The 18486-nt window shown below is 43.6% G+C and overlaps 1 protein-coding gene across 1 annotated transcript in view; it reads left to right on the top strand.

Annotated features, from left to right (window-relative positions):
- LOC136588034 (ABC-type organic anion transporter ABCA8-like) overlaps positions 1–18486 on the top strand; it is a 199411-nt gene that overhangs the window by 92124 nt on the left and 88801 nt on the right. The window contains exons 15-19 of the mRNA XM_066586932.1: positions 6113–6251; positions 6542–6632; positions 6982–7121; positions 7280–7399; positions 15958–16153. Of these exons, the coding sequence (XP_066443029.1) occupies positions 6113–6251; positions 6542–6632; positions 6982–7121; positions 7280–7399; positions 15958–16153 (686 nt within the window). The remainder of the gene's footprint in view (positions 1–6112; positions 6252–6541; positions 6633–6981; positions 7122–7279; positions 7400–15957; positions 16154–18486) is intronic.

Below are 18486 nucleotides of genomic sequence, written 5' to 3' on the forward strand. Positions count from 1 at the left end.
CGGTAATCGTCACTTGTAAAGGGACCCTAGGATAACTTTTTTCACCATACTATACCAATCAAGCTAAAAGTTGTTGCATCCGTATGTTTATTGGAGAGTTAACAGAAACAGCCGTCGTTCATTAATCTGACACTTACTTAATGCATATGGCCAGCTTTACATAGGTAGACTATATATTTCAATGGGAATCTAATGGAATTTTTCATTTCCCCTCGTCATCCTGACAGCATACACCTGGAGGTTGTCCGCTGGACACCTGTTGGGAGACGAAGCGGAAAAACACAAAAGGTAACTCCCACCACCGGCTCACCAGTGTCTTCCTGTCCCTACAGGACATTCCAAGCGGAGCCTCCAGGTGTATGCTGGAGGTGAACAAGGAAAAAAGACTCGCATGCAGCCTGTCCGCCCCTGGGGGGACGACTCTCTGGTCGGGCTGACAGGGCTTGCGCGGGTGAGACCCTACGAGGGGAGCCTAACCCGCAGGATCTACCCAGCACTGTTTCCCTTGTGGCAAAATCCTCCCCCCAGTACGCTGCCCAGAGGGTAGTCATACTGGCAGAAGCAGCCCCGGTACCTGGAGGGCTTGGAACAGAAGCCCGGCGTCTCCAGCGGTGATCCAGCAGCCCATCAGGGCAGAGGTATGCGGGTGCCAGCGTTAATAGCAGGGGCTCGGCTGCCGGTCCGGTCGGCGTGCGCGCGGCAGCGGCTCCATGTGTTCCTCCTAGTCGGCGTCCCTGTGTATGCGGCGTATCTCCCGGGTCCGACGCAGCGGCGTGACGTCCGCGCGGCCGCGTCACGTAGGGGGCGGGGCCTCGCTTAAAGGGGGCGTGTTGGCGCCAAATTTGAAATTTAAAAGGCTGGATTCCCCTGCATGTCTCCTGTCTGCACCTTTACTGAAGATGTCAGCCAGAGAGGACGCTGAGAGCAGCCTGCTGGTGAGTAGACCTCCTTTGGGTCTTGTACCGGGGGGGGGGGGGGGGGGTGGAAGAAGGAGAAACAAATATATCAAGGTGCTGGAAGTTCCTTTTGCTGTCTCCGTCTCTTTAGGACAGAGATGCGCAAAAGGTTAGAGAGGCCAAGAAACGAGTGCGCAAATGTCCGGTCTGCTTGCGACGGCTAGAAGAGGGCCACACCAAGCCACTATTTGCGGACTGTACGGAGAAAGTGGTCCGTGAAGAGGGCTCCTCTGCCATGACGGACATCCGATCCATGATTCGCGAGGAAATTGAAGCCTCCCTCCTCTCTTTCTCTTCCGCCCCCCATGAAAAGGGCGAGGCGGACACGAACGGAAGAGTCTGACTCTGAGGGAGGACTCCTGGAAGATTCTCCCTCAGAATCCATTCCACCAATGGAAGATGTAAGGAAATACTTCTTCTCATCGGCGGTCCTGGGTCAGCTGTTAAACACGGTCCGACGCACCATGCAGGTGGAGGAAGAGGTGCCGCAGCAGCCATCTTTTTAAGATAGCCTGTTCCGGGGGCTCCTACCACAGCAAAAACCGTCATTCCCGGTTAATGACATTTTAAAACCATTGATCCTGACAGAATGGAAGCAGGCAGAACAAAAATTCTTCCTGTCCAAAGAATTTAAGGATTGGATGGTCTTCACACCAGAAGATCCTGGAAACCGTCCCTAAGGTGGACCTGGCGGTTGCCAGGGTCTCAAAGAAAGCAGCCCTCCCCTTTTGAGGACATTTCCCAAGTGCGGGATCCACTAGATATCAAAGTGGATTCAGCGATGAAAAAGGCCTGGGAGATTGCGGCCCTGACCGTTAAAGCTAACATCATGGCCACATCTGTGGCAAGGTCTATGACGGTCTGGTTGGACCAACTTCAGACGCTGATCTCTCAGAGGGGCTCTAGGGAAGAAATCTCCAACTGCCTTCCCCTCCTCCAACAAGCAACCGGCTTTCTGGCAGACACCTCTATGGAGTCGGTGAGGTCCAGGGCCCGTTCAGCAGCCCTCTCTAACACAGCCAGGAGGGCTGTCTGTGCTAAGGCCTGGACAGGGGATACCGCATCGAAGAACAGGCTCTGTTCCCTGCCCTTCCAAGGACATAGAATCTTTGGGCCTTCCTTGGATACCCTCCTGGAGAAGGCATCGGATAAAAGCCAGGGACTACCAACGGAGAAGTCCTTCAAGCGGCCTTCCTCCTCCTACCCTCCATCCTTTGTTCCCTCTAGAACATACAAGAGAAAAGGGAAAACTGGATGCTGGTCCTATCCCAAAGGTGGAAAGGGTGAGAATCCGCCCTCCAAGACCCTACAAATAGGGGGTAGGCTGATGGGGTTCGCGCTTAAATGGAATGAGGTGACCTCCAATCCCTGGGCCTTACGCCTAGTCTCAGAAGGCTATAAAATCAAATTTTCCTCCTCTCCTCCCTGGAGGTTCGTGGTCACCCCCTGCCAGTCACCCTCATCTGCTCAGGCCCTCCAGTTGGGGGTGCAGGAGCTGTTGTCCCTAGGGGCCATCACTCGGGTTCCCACAGAAGAACGGTTCAAGGGGGGCTACTCCCCCTTGTTTCTCGTTAAAAAACCCAACGGGTCTTATAGAACCATCATTAATTAGAAATTCCTAAATAAATCTATCTCATATCAAAGATTTAAAATGGAATCGGTGCGGTCAGCAATCCCCTTAATCGCACCAGATAGCGTCATGGCCACCGTGGACTTAAAGGACGCCTACTACCATGTCCCTATACACACAGATTTCCAGCAGTTTCTGCGATTTGCCCTGGTGATTGATGGGTCAGTCTCTCACTTCCAGTTTATGTGCCTGCCGTTCGGGATTTCCTCCGCACCCTGGGTGTTCTCCAAACTGGTGTTAGTGCCGCCACCATCTCTAAGGACTAACAATGTGTTGATCGTCCCGTACCTCGATGATTTCCTGATCATAGCAGGATCAGCTTCAGAACTCCGGTTCCAGGTCAATCTCACACTCTGTCTGTTCGAATCACTGGGCTGGATCATCAACACCGTTAAATCTAGTCTCCTGCCCGAACAAAAGAAAAAATTCCTGGGAGTTATTCTGGATTCACACTGCCAGTGTTCATCCCTTCCCCTAGAAAGGCAAAAAGCAATCCTGGACGAGTGTAGGGCACTTTCTCTCGCCACCAAAGTCTCCCTTAGGAGAGGCATGAGGGTCCTCGGCCTCATGACATCTTGCATCGGGGTAGTCCCTTGGGCCCAATTACATTGTAGAACCCTCCAGGACTTTATCCTGAGAAACTGGGATAAATCACCCGCTTCCCTGGATCAGATAGTCGTCCTTACCCACAAGATAAAGTCCTCCTTGGAGTGGTGGATGTCCATTACCAACCTTGCCAGAGCCACGGTTTGGTGCCCCGCATCCCCAGTATCCATCTTTACTGACGTGAGTGCAACTGGCTGGGGGGCCCACTTAGGCCGTCATTACGTCCAAGGGGGCTGGGACCGGGAGGAAGCTACTCAGTCCTCCAACTACAAAGAACTTTGCGCTGTCTGGAAGGCCGTTTGGGACCTCGAGACAGAGATCCGGGGTAGATCTTTAAGGATAATATAACAACTGTGTCCCTCATTCGCCACCAGGGATCCACGCGGAACCCCCGACTCCAAGACCTGGCGGCGAAAGTTCTCAGGTGGATAGAGCAGCTGACACCTTCCGTCACAGCGTTCCATGTAAGGGGCCCAGAGAACTCCATGGCAGACCATCTCAGCCGCAGGAAGATAGATCCGGGGGAGTGGACTCTACATCCACACGCATTCCAGCTAATTATAGAAAGATGGGGGACACCAAAGGTGGACTTGTTCGCCTCTCGGGAGAACACCAAGTGTCCCCGTTTTTTCTCCAGGGGAGCAGACGGGGGCTCCCTGGGAATAGACGCACTTTCCCAGGCTTGGGATTGGGACCTTGCATACGCCTTCCCACCCATCCCCCTGATCCCTCTGGTCCTAAGGAAAATTCAGGGGTCCCCAGGCTCCGTTATCCTGGTGGCCCCATTCTGGCCCAAGAGACCCTGGTTCCCGCTCCTGGCCGTTCTCTCGACACAGGAGCCTCTACATCTACCGCAGAGAGACAACCTCCTTCAGCAAGGTCCTCTGATATGCCCAAAGGTCTGACAGTTCAGACTGGCGGCCTGGAAGCTGAGCGGGTAAAATACCTGAGCCAGGGCCTATCAGGGAGGGTGACCACTACTTTATGCGAGAGGCTCAAAAAATCCACCAGAGATCCACACTAGGGTATGGATGACCTTCTCTAGGTGGTTGGGGCATAGTATTCATGACCTCCCAACAGCCTGACATTAACAAGATATTGGAGTTCCTACAGGATGGATTAGATATGGGGCTAAGACCTAGTACCCTTAAGGTCCAGGTGGCCGCCCTTGGATCCTTCTTTGACTCCCCCTTAGGCGACCATAGGCTAATTAGGAAATATCTTAAAGGGGCAGTCAGACTCCACCCCTTTGTAAGGGAAACCATGCCCCCATGGGACCTGAACCTAGTTTTACAGGCCCTCTGCGCACACCCCTATGAGCACCTGGAAGATCTATCAGTTAAGATCCTCTCCTATAAGGTAGCTTTTCTAGTCGCCATCACATCCGCTAGACGGATTGGGGAGATCCAATCCCTCTCTATTAGGACTCCGTATATGACCATCTTCCCGGATAAAATGGAGTTCAGGCCCGACCCCTTTTTCCAACCTAAAGTTCTCACAGACTTTCACAGAGAACAGCGCATAGTATTTCCCTCCTTCTGCCAGGAACCCCGTAACACCACGGAACAGAGGTTCCATAATCTAGATGTTAGACGAGCAATCCTGAAGTATTTGGAGGTCACACATTCCTTCAGGAAGTCTAACAAACTTTTTATTCAATTTCAGGGTCCACGCAGAGGAGGGGCGGCTACTAAAGACTCCTTAGCGCGTTGGGTCAGGAGGGCCATAGAAGAGGCGTACAGATCCCAGGGGATTCCACTCCCGGGCAAGGTTAGAGCCCATTCCACTAGGGCGGTCGCCTGTTCCTGGGCGGAGAGAGCCCAGGCGACAACCGACCAGATCTGCAGGGCCGCCACATGGTCGAGCACTCATACCTTCACTAAACACTATCGCCTGGACCTGGGGGCCAGCCGTGATATGGCCTTTGGGCGGAAGGTGCTACAGGCAGTGGTCCCTCCCTAAAGCCCTTGGTTGTTGGCACTTCTCCATGTGTATGCTGTCAGGATGACGAGGGGAAGACAGGAATTAGGTCCTACCTGATAATTCCTTTTCTTGAAGTCATCCTGACAGCATAGGGGCTTTTCCCTCCCCTTGAGTTATTTTTACGTGAAGTAACGTATTGTACTATGATTTCTGTATTAAAAATTGTTGGTTAAGCAAAGCCGGGTCACTGTAGTCATTTGGTACACACTGGTGAGCCGGTGGTGGGAGTTACCTTTTGTGTTTTTCCGCTTCCTGTCCCAACAGGTGTCCAGCGGACAACGTCCAGGTGTATGCTGTCAGGAGGACTTCAAGAAAAGGAATTATCAGGTAGGACCTAATTCCTGTCTTTTAATTGGAAATTAATTTCACTAGCATTCAGTACTTGCTGCCTGGTTTCACTCTAATTTTTAGCTGATTACTAGGAGTCCCAGCAGTTGGACCCCCAATGAAAAGACATTGATGATTATTTACTATTCAGTATACAACAGTTTACTGGCACAAATCACACCAGAAAACTGTCTGACATACTTGCACCACATGTGTTTATCAGGTGTTTTTTAGACACTTTCGGACCTAATTTATGCCAAAAGTTAGCCAATTTGCTGCGAATTGTGCCACGATTTTGGTGCAATTTTTAGCGCAAACTAGGCCAAATATTAGATAGACTAAAATGTGACAGATTTATCATTCAGTGATAAACAGTCACATTTTAATACTGTCTAATCTAAGTTTACACTGTTTATTTTTTGAACCGTATTGATAAATAAGCCCCATTGTGCAAAGTTGACACAATATCTGTAAATTTGAAAGGCATTATCAAACTTGTAATATGTGTAAATTTGAAAAGCGTCACCAAACTTGCATCTCAATATATCCAGGCAACCACAAACAAAGCGTGCTGGGGAAAAAACAAGAATTTATTTGCTGTTCATTACAGATTCTGCTCCTGGATGAGCCTACCGCAGGCTTGGACCCATGTTCTCGACACCACATTTGGGCTTGGCTGAAAGAACACAAAGTCAATCGGGTGATCATGTTAAGCACCCAGTTTATGGATGAGGCAGACATACTTGCTGGTAAGCAGCTTTGGAGTAAGCTCCTCACGCTTCTTGAAGATGAACTTAGTAAAGCATAACTGAAACGTTATCTGGAAGGAACTCTGAGGTTTACTAGAGACCACAGAGGTTTGTCGGGATGTGCTAGGGTGCCTAGGGAGCTATAAGGCATATTTTAACATTGATTTACCCTATGTCCTGTGGTACTTGCTACTTTTGTATACAATTAAACTTTATTGGATAGGAAAAGGTTAATATAGAAAATGTATTACTGTCTGTGTGTCAATTTTACTCTCTGTATTTATTTTTAGATAGGAAAGCTGTAATATCCAATGGGAGATTGAAATGTGTTGGATCATCCCTGTTTTTGAAAAGAAAATGGGGCATTGGCTATCATTTAAGGTAGATGAGCTAACTCTACTCAATGCAATCTGTTATTATCACTTTAGTATTTATGTATTGATGACACATTTTGCATGACTGCAGCCACCACTAGGGGGAACTTGCTGAAGACAGATGTGTACAGATCATATTGCACTCTAAAATAGGTTCCTCTTCAGCTCTTTATGGCCTTTTAGTAATTTTGTAAGTTACCTATATGGCTGTGTAGAAGGGTTTGGAGCTCTGCATCAGAAAAACAACTCTGAAACTAATAAATAATATATACCATTAGGAAATAATTGACCACTCCTTCTAATAATTGCCTTATTCATTGTATTAGTGGTTTGCTATAATTTGTTCCAATGACTAGGATGCAGGTGTCCCCATCGTGTGACCCTGAGCAGATGACCTCGATCATTCAGCAGCACATACCCAGCTCTAAGCTATCTGTGCAGAATGAAGAACAGATCACCTACACATTACCTTTTGAAAATATGGACTGCTTCTCAGGTACAGTAATTAACAGAACTCCATGTCAATTACCGCTTGATTACATTGTAGCATTAACACCACTGGGACACACTATATTTGAAACTGTGTAATAATGAAAACTACAATTGCTACTATGTTAGAATACAGTATGACATTTTCACATATTTGAATTTTAGACCTTTTTGCTCACCTGGACAGATATGTTGGACAGGAAATTGTCACGTATGGAGTCTCCATGACCACACTGGATGACGTTTTCATCAAACTGGAAGGAGAAGCAGAACTTGAAAAAGGAGGTAAAGAACAGGGACAGGCTTCAAAGTCTTCTGACTGGAATACTGCTCCCTATGCCTGAAAATATAACTACTGTAATACTACATCCAATATACAAGAATATAACTACTATAATACTACATTCTATGTACACGAATATAACTACTATAATACTGCCCCCTATGTACAAGAATATAACTACTATAATACTACCCCTATGTACAAGAATATAACTACTATAATACTACCCCTATGTACAAGAATATAGCTACTATAATACTACCCCTATGTACAAGAATATAACTACTATAATACTGCCCCCTATGTACAAGAATAGAACTACAATAATACTGCTCCTATGTACAAGAATATAACTACTATAATACTGCCCCCTATGTACAAGAATAGAACTATTATACTGCCCTCTATGTACCAGAGTATAACTACTATAATACTGCCTTCCTTGTACAAGAATATAACTACTACAATACTGCCCCTATGTACAAGACTATAACTACTATAATATTGCCTCCTATGTACAAGAGTTTAACTACTATAATACTACACCTCTATGTACAAGAATAGAACTACTATACTACTGCCCCTATGTACAAGAATAGAACTACTATAATACTGGCCCCTATGTACAAGAATATAACTACTACGATACTGTCCCCCTGTGCACAGGAATATAACTACTATAATACTGCTCCTTATGTACAAGAATATAACTACTATAATACTGCCCCTATGTACAAGAATATAGCTACTATAGTTGTGCCCCCTACATACAAGAATATAACTACTATAATACTGCAAACTATGTACAAGAATATAACTACAATACTGCTCCCTATGTATACTATAGCTACTATAATACTGTACCCTATGTACAGGAATATAATTACTATGATACTGTCCCCTATGTACAAGAATATAACTACTATAATACTGCCCCCTATGTACAAGAATACAACTACTATAATACAGCCCCCTATGTACAAGAATATAACTACTATAATACTGCCCCCTATGTACAAGAATATAACTACTATAATACTGCCCCCTATGTACAAGAATATAACTACTATAATACTGCCCCCTATGTACAAGAATATAACTACTATAATACTGCTCCCCAAGTACAAGAATATAACTACTATAATACTGTACCCTTGGTACAGGAATATAATTACTATGATACTGTCCCCTATGTACAAGAATATAACTACTATAATACTGCCTCCTATGTACAAGAATAAAACTACTATAATACTGCCCCCTATGTACTAGCATATAACCACTATAATACTGCTTCTATGTACAAGAATATAACTACTATAATACTTCTCCTATGTACAAGAATATAACTACTATAATACTGCTCCTATGTACAAGAACATAACTACTATAATACCACTCCCTATGTACAAGAATATAACTACTGCAATACCGCTCTCTATGTACAAGAATAAAACTACTATAATACTGCCCCCTATGTACTAAAATATAACCACTATAATACTGCCCCCTATGCACTAGAATATAACCACTATAATACTGCCCCTATGTACAAGAATATCACTACTATAATACTGCCCCCTATGTACAAGAATCTAACTACTATAATACTGCCCTTATGTACAAGAATAGAACTGCTATAATACTGCCTCCTATGTGCAATAATATAACTACTATAATACTGCCTCCTATGTACAAGAATATAACTACTATAATAATACCTCTTATGTACTAGAATATAACTACTATAATACTGCTCCCTATGTACAAGAATAGAATTACTATAATACTGCCCTTATGTACAAGAATAGAACTACTATAATACTGCCCCCAATGTACAAGACTATAACTATTATAATACTGCCCCCTATGTACAAGACTATAACTATTATAATACTGCCCCCTATGTACAAGACTATAACTATTATAATAATGCCCCCTATGTACAAGACTATAATTACTATAATATTGCCTCCTATGTACAAGAATTTAACTACTATAATACTGCCCACCATGTACAAGAATAGAACTACTATACTACTGCCCCTACTGTATGTACAAGAATATAACTACTATAATACTACCTCCTATGTACAAGAATATAACTACTATAATACTGTCTCCTATGTACAAGAATATAACGAATATAATACTACCCTCTATGTACAAGAATATAACTGCAATAATACTGCCCCTATGTACAAGAATATACTATAATACTGCCTCCTATGTACAAGAATATGCTATAATACTGCCTCCTATGTACAAGAATATACTATAATACTGCCTCCTATGTACAAGAATATAACTACTATAATACTGCCTCCTATGTACAAGAATATAACAACTTTAATACTGCCCTCTTTGTACAAGAATATAACTACTATAATACTGCCCCCTTTGTACAAGAATATAACTACTATAATACCTCCTCCTATGTACAAGAATATAACTGCAATAATACTGCCCCTATGTACAAGAATATAACTACTATAATACTGCCTCCTATGTACAAGAATATAACTACTATAATACTGCCCCTATGTACAAGACTATAACTACTATAATACTGCCCCTATGTACAAGACTATAACTACTATAATACTGCCCTCTATGTACAAGACTATAACTATTATAATAATGCCCCCTATGTACAAGACTATAACTACTATAATATTGCCTCCTATGTACAAGAATTTAACTACTATAATACTGCCCACCATGTACAAGAATAGAACTACTATACTACTGCCCCTACTGTATGTACAAGAACATAACTACTATAATACTGCCCCCTATGTACAAGAATATAACTACTATAATACTGCCTCCTATGTACAAGAATATAACTAATATAATACTGCCTCCTATGTACAAGAATATAACGAATATAATACTACCTCCTATGTACAAGAATATAACTACTATAATACTGCCCTCTATGTACAAGAATATAACTGCAATAATACTGCCCCTATGTACAAGAATATACTATAATACTGCCTCCTATGTACAAGAATATGCTATAATACTGCCTCCTATGTACAAGAATATACTATAATACTGCCTCCTATGTACAAGAATATAACTACTATAATACTGCCTCCTATGTACAAGAATATAACAACTTTAATACTGCCCTCTTTGTACAAGAATATAACTACTATAATACTGCCTCCTATGTACAAGGATATAACTACTATAATACTGTCCCCTATGTACAAGAATATAACTACTATAATACTGCCCCCTATGTACAAGGATATAACTACTATAATACTGCCCCCTTTGTACAAGAATATAACTACTATAATACCTCCTCCTATGTACAAGAATATAACTGCAATAATACTGCCCCTATGTACAAGAATATAACTACTATAATACTGCCTCCTATGTACAAGAATATGACTACTATAATACTGCCCCTATGTACAAGAATATTACTACTATAATACTGCTCCCCTATGTACAAGAATATAACTACTATAATACTGCCCCCTTTGTACAAGAATATAACTACTATAATATTGCCTCCTATGTACAAGAATATAACTGCAATAATACTGCCCCTATGTACAAGAATATAACTACTATAATACTGCCCCCTATGTACAAGAATATACTATAATACTGCCTCCTATGTACAAGAATTTAACTACTATAATACTGCCTCCTATGTACAAGAATATAACTACTATAATACTGCCCCCTATGTACAAGAATATAACTACTATAATACTGCCCCCTATGTACAAGAATATAACTACTATAATACTGCCCCCTATGTACAAGAATATAACTACTATAATACTGCCCCCTATGTACAAGAATATAACTACTATAATACTGCCTCCTATGTACAAGAATATAACTACTAGAATACTGCCCCCTATGTACAAGAATATAACTACTAGAATACTGCCCCCTATGTACAAGAATATAACTACTAGAATACTGCCCCCTATGTACAAGAATATAACTACTATAATACTGCTCCCTATGTACAAGAATATAACTACTAGAATACTGCCCCCTATATACAATAATATAACTACTAGAATACTGCCCCTATGTACAAGAATATAACTACTAGAATACTGCCCTCTATGTACAAGAATATACAAGGCATAATGACTAGGATACTGGCCCTTATGTACAAGAATATAGCAAATATAGTACTGCCTCCTATGTACGAAAATAAAATTTGAACCAGAGAGGTGGATTTGAATGTATTCAGTATAAAAGTGGTACTGGATGCCATGGGATTTCAGGAGTTCTAAAACCCAAAAGTGTAGATGGAGAAGAGTAGTTGTTCCAGGACAGAACCTTTGGGGCACCAACAGAGAGAGTGCAAAACAAGGAAATAGTGTGAGAATGAGAGAGGTGTGACCGATCTAGGAGAGGGCCATCTCTGTGATGCCAATGGCTAAGACAGATTGTAGCAGAAGGGAATAGTGAACCGTGTCAGAGGCAGAGGACAGGATGTGACTGAGGAGCACAGGGTAATCTTGTGAGGCTTCGCCAGTTGGCAGATCATTAGTGACTTTGGCTACAATCTGGCTTCTGACCCCACCACTGTGCTGAAACAACCTTAACCAATCAACAGTGTCAGTGTGGTAGTGAATTCTGGTTGAAGAAAAGTATTGCCGCACCCACGGGAGAACAAGGGATATAATAATTTTATTATAGGAAGACAGAAGGCAACATGTTTCTGTGCTGGACCAGCTCCTTCGTCTGGCCGTTTTACAGGCAGATTTAAAAAGCCTGCGGCTCCAAGCGGCAGGTGACATCATCAGGCACATGATTGTTAACAAAGAATACCGCCAACACAATGCCAGTTGTTACAATCAACGTAGAAATAAACGAACCTATAAAAATAAGTGATATCGCTGTATAAAAGGAAGGGGAAACTGTACTTTTCTAAAGACTGTTCACGGTAAAAAAGTGTTAATTTCATGAGAGCACAATAACTAAATAAGTAGTTAATTAATACTAATAAATTAATTCTCACTCTGTAGAAAATGCCCATGGGCATAAAGAATAATATGGCATATTGTTAACACAGCGGGAGTATCACTCCCTGGTGTTTCAGAACTCTGGACAGTGCTACAATTTACAGTAAGCAGCAGGAATAGGAAACCGCAGGGCAGAAGCCCTAACAATTATTCCCAAGCCTGGAAAGCATCTCTCGGTCTGCAGCAATTTCCATCCTGTTTCCTTAATTAATGGCGACATTTAATTGTTTTCCAAAATGTTTGCCTTAAGATTAAAACCACATATACCACACATTATCCATAAGGAACAAGCTGGCTTTGTATCGGGTCGAGAAGCCCGCACCAACACTTAAAATTATGTCTGATATTCAGAATTAAAAGGAGATTCCGTAAGGATGGCAACCTAAACGGATTCAGTGCTGTCGTTCAAACCGTTAGGGGAAATTCTAGAGAGTTTGTACATCCGAAGGGCTTCGCGTTGTCTTAAACGATGAAACCTGTTTGGGCTAACAGACAGAATCTGTTTAATACAGGCAATAGTGAATAAATTAAAGGCCAACCCATGCATAGACAGGAAGTGGCAGAAGACACTACGTAGGGTAAATTCATTGATAATACTGGACCAATGTTTATTCAATCAGTTGTGTTGGGATTGCGTAGTGTGGCCAACATAAAACGAAAAGGATGAGCATTTATGGCAGATACTATTACATCACAAACAACGGTAGTTACCACATTTAAAACACCCAACTAAAGGTATCATGGTAAGGAAATGGGATCTTCCTTAATTGGCTTGGAGCAAGTGTGTTTGCCAAAGTAGTAGTCCTACTATAGGTGCTGGTAGGGGTTTTTGGTAAAGACTCCACCAGCTATGGGTCAGTTCGTAATAGGTGCTAATGCATTGTGGTAGTGAGTTGAGAGTCGAGCTGCTGAGACAATCTGGACAGATGTGATAGTAAACAGAGTGTAGTGAATAGTCCAGGCTCAGTGCACAGATAAGCAGCAGTAAGTTGTAGCATAAGCTTGTAGTCTACAGGCAGGAAGCACAATAATGTAGCAAGGAGATGTGGGACCAGGCATATATAGGAAGTCAGAGGTGGGGCTAATTAGACAATCAAGGTAAGGAATTCCAAGAGGCAAGGAGCTAATAGCTTCTGTAAAGGAGCTGTCCAAGATCACTAGTAGCTCGGTGAGAAGCGCTCCACCTGGGACACAGGAGATTCTGGGTCTAAATTCTAACAAGCGAGTTGGTTGAAAGGTTGGAGAACATATTGAGGTGGACATTCTGTTCAAGGAGTTTTGAGGCAAGCAGAAATAATGAGATGGGGTGATAGCTGATCAAAGAGGACAGGTTGAGGGATGGCTGGTTGAGGATGGGTGAGATAGTTGGATGTGTAAAAGAAAGGAAGACTCCAGTGGTCAATGGTAGGTTGAAAAAAATGGCTTCAGGGGTGGGATAAACAGTGGTAAATTTGGGGATGAAATAAGATGGGATTGGATGAAGTGCACAAATGGTGAGGCATGATTTGCAGAGTAGGGTGGAAGGTTTTTCCTCTGTAAGGGCGCCCACCCACTGGCGTTTTTTTTCACTGCGAAATTCGCAGGTTTTTTTTTTCTGCAGGGGGTCTATGGAACTTGTAATGTAAAAATAGCGATCGCGCAAAATCGCGATTTTGCGCGATCGCGATTTTAGCTTTGCATGTCCCATAGCCCAAAGACCCCTGCAGAAAAAAAAAAACGCTGCGAATTTCGCAGTAAAAAAACGCTAGTGGGTGGGCACCCTAATGGTGGAGATGCAGGTTATGGAGGAAGAGTACTGGGCAGTTGGCAGTTGTAGAGCGGTCTGTCAAGCAGAAGTGCTGCCCACTAGGGCTCTAACTTATATGTTATTTAGGCGGCTATCAGTTCTATCATGCATCAAGCTAGCCGTTTAACTGTCTCCTTAAACCAACCGGTATCAGCCCTCCTGGCCTTCTATAGCTAAGGGACAGCAGGAAAGCGCAGGTTCCATCGTATATCTCAAACATTTAGCGTTCCTGCTGTTCCCTTGTTGAGTTCAATTAACACCATTAATTATACTTACCATTTCGTCCTGATGAAGCAGTGCTAACTTTGCTCGCACTGTGGAAACGCGTCGACGACAATTCTAATCGATATCAGACGACAGCTCTGATTGTTAATTATAGACTGTAGCTCTAAGGGTCAATTTTAAGAGCTAGTCTCTACAATAACAAATCACAGCTCTATTTACACCCTAAGAGCAAGTCTCTATATTATTATTTGAATCGATGCTGTAGAAACTCAATCACAGATTTGATTCTGTGAACTTCATGTGACACTTTGTGACAACTATCTAGCTGTCTCTGCGCCTCGGCACTTACAGTTAATGTTGTTAGGTCACGTATGTTTTCAGACAACCCAGTAGGTCTACGGGTTCCGACAGACTATTAATCAGTGTTCTATTGGGAGGTAACACGTAAAACACTTGGCCTTATTAATTTTTGCCACAGTGTTCCCACAAACGCAGTATTTCAAATGGTATATTGGGCATATCATCCAGCCCGTGGTTAATCTACCCTCCGTATTATATATACGGTATTTAAGTCTGCTTATATACGCAGCTCTATTCATGTGTGCCACAGTGGTGCTTATAAGCGCATTACCTAAGCGCCTACTCTTGTGAGGGTATATGTATATATTGCCATATGTTTTTTATGCTTTTATACCTGTATGCAAGTTCTATTCAAAGTTAAAATGAGAAAAACTTATATGTCGCCTTACATCAGATATTCCAAGGCTTTGCAAGGCTGAGAGAGATGTGTCCAGAAATTCAGAGATGATACAGAACCAGATACAAGGCCGTGTACTTGGCTGTTTTCCCAGAAGCGCCATATCTAGATAACGACTGTTCAACTACGTACATAACTTTCACTGTCTCAGCCGGAAATCCGGACTTCCCATATATGGTTATGCGGTGAATTTGAGCCAATGAGCCCATCACCCATTCCTAGTGATGAGACCAAAGGGTATAAGATTCCATGTAATCTGTAATAAAGGGCGCAGTCATGTCCCCGTGTGAGGAACTATACCAGACCTCCGTGTGTGGTGTCTCTTCTTTACCGCCGGCAGCGGGGCATTGGGGTGGGCCTGATTGGTGCTGTACGCAGAATTTTCCCTGACACTCTGGCATCAGGGTTAACCCTTGATTAGCTACCTTTCTGACATCTCGGTTAGCCTGCGAGTAACTACCTTCGTATTATATGTACGATACGGTACCCCCAAACATTTAGGGGCTTGCATACTCCGCTATACTGCTAACGTTTGCCAACTCCCAATTCATCCTTTCTTAAGATGAATGTGTGTTTCTGTTTGTAGGTGTGTGTCTGTTTAGTCCCAACCACCTCAGATTCGAGGAAGTGGTTTTTTTTATCTTTATATTAATAAAAGTCATTTTTTAGTTTTAAGGCCTTTCAGTGATGAGGGGTTGCGGGGAATGTAATGTTGTCTGTTTTGTCTACATTTTGACACTGTCTTGTGATGTGTGATTCATCCTCTCATCCTAGATTACAGTGTTTTCAGCCCGGACCAGCAGACAACAGATGACATCTTTTCAGCAGAAATGGAGGAGTCTCTCTTACTGATGTCAGAATCAGGAAATGTGACACTAAGTGGCTTTCAGCTCTGGAGACAACAAGTTCTGGCTGCTGCACGAATTCGGTACCTGAAGCTAAAACATGACACAAAAACCTTCAGATCTATGTGAGTTGTTAACCATAGAGTACAAAGATTTATGGAAATCATGAAATTCTAATCGCCCCAACGTGTCACTTATTTCTTGCGCATGCACACTTTGAACTCCAGTATACAGAGTGGACCACAAAAAACATTGAAGCTCATTTATCAGAACTGTCTGAGAGAGACGTTGTTACCCATGGCAAACAGTCATAGCACATCTTTCAAGAAACTACTGTGGTAAAATTAAAGCTTTGCTATGGGCAGCATAGTTTGTCTTGTAGATCATTTTGATTATGTTGAAGTTTTGTCAGTTAGCTCCACACAAAGAGTGTTCTTGTGACCCTGAGTAATGGGGGGTACCCAGCTTGTCAGATAGCTTTCCGGATCTACTGGGGTGACCAAGTAACTATGTATAAATATATGAGGGGACAATACAATGATCTGTTTATACTCAGGACTGCAATGGTAACAAGAGGGCATCCTCTACGTCTAGAGGAAAGCAGGTTTCATCCCCAACACAGAAGGGGGTTCTTTACTGTAAGAGCAATGAGACTGTGGAACTCGCTGCCTGAGCACGTGGTGATGGCAAAATCAATGGAGGAGTTTAAGAGGGGACTAGACGTCTTTTTGTAGTGCGATGACATTGCAGGATATAGATATTAAATAACCTGATGGGTCTTAGAGTCAGGTAGGAACTTTCAAAAGTTGATCCAGGGATTATTCTGACTGCCATCAAATTCTGACTTACCCCAAAATGGGGTAAACTGACTTCTTCTTCAGTGTGTTGGGTTTTTTTGCCTTCCTCTGGATCAATAAGGGGGAAAGGAAACAGGCTGAACTGGATGGACATTTGTCTTTTTTCAGCCTTGAATACTATGTTACTATGTATAAATGTAGTAAATCGCCAGTTGTGCAGCTGCTGCAGAAAGTATTGGAAGCAAAGAGCACTGACCAGAAGGAAGGAAGTGGATGTCCCAAGAAGTCGATGACATCACAAGATCCGTAACTGGTGCACTTAGCCCTGAAAAAGAAATCTCTTCAAATCCTGTGAATGTGCGTACCAAAGCTGTTCATAAATGTCTGAATTTCAGTGGTCTGGAAACCTGTCTTGAATAGAGATGAGCGAGCACTAAAATGTTCGGGTGCTCATTGCTCATGTCGAGCTTTGCGCGATGCTCGAGAGTTCGTTTGAAGTCAATGCGTGACTCGAGCATTTTTGCATATGACCCATGCTCGCTAAGGTTTTCATTTGTGAAAATCTGCAAAACCTACGAAAGTGATGGAAACGACACAGAAACGGATAGGGCAGGCGAGGGGCAACATGCAGGGCTGCATCTCAGGTTCCCAGGTCTCACTATTAAGCCACAATAGCGGCAAGAGTGCCCCCACCCCCCTAACAATTTTTACTTTTGGACAAACCCTCATTAGCAAGGCACACCTTAGCTAAGCACCACACTACCTCCAACCAAGCACAATCACTGCCTGCGGGACACACCGCTGCCTCTTCTCCTAGGTTACATGCTGCCCAACTCCCCCCCCCCCCGCACGTCCCTGCATCTGCAGCACACAGAAAAGTGTCCCTGCGCAGGCTTCAGCTGCCCTCATGCCACACGCTGGCTTTATAGCCACACCACCCTCATGTCTATTTATAAGTGCATCTGCGATGAGGAGGAACCGGAGGCACACACTGCAGAGGGTTGGCAGGGCCAGGTAGCGACCCTCTTTTTAAAAGGGGGGGGCAATAGACCACAATGCTGTTGAGAATTGATAATACATTGACGTTCGATCTTCATTCCAATCCTGTGCCACCTCCGTCAGGAGCTGCAAACGTGGGCATAAAGGGGACTCAGGTGCCAGCCCAGCACTTCTACACATCTCCACAATGCGGCAATACTCGGTGTGGGAAGTATGTGAGCGGGCCCTGGGTCAGCCTCTGTCCCAGCAGATACCTTGTGTGGCCCAAGGTGCTGCGAGTGACATAGCAATGGGGACTCCATGTGTCCACACACTACTCATTCTGTTTGGGTGTTGGATACCTCATCGACAACGCAAGGGGTAAACCATCTGCACCCTACCCAAGTCTGTCAGTGTTTTGGGGACAGACAGGTACAACTCCGCTATGGCAAGTCTGTGTGCACCCACAGCATGGGTGGCTCCCAGGAACCCACAGACGGTACATAAAGAAATCCCATTGCAGTGCCCCGGATAGCTGAGGTAACGTGAGAGAAAATACATGTTGGCTTCGGCCCACACTCCATGCCCTAGTAAGTCTGGGTTTTTTAAAAGTGCCAGGCAGGTACAACTCCGCTATGGGAAGTCTGTGTGCACCCACAGCATGGGTGGCTAGCAGTAACACA

The sequence above is a fragment of the Eleutherodactylus coqui genome, chromosome 13, assembly GCF_035609145.1.
Source record: "Eleutherodactylus coqui strain aEleCoq1 chromosome 13, aEleCoq1.hap1, whole genome shotgun sequence".
NCBI lineage: Eukaryota > Metazoa > Chordata > Amphibia > Anura > Eleutherodactylidae > Eleutherodactylus > Eleutherodactylus coqui.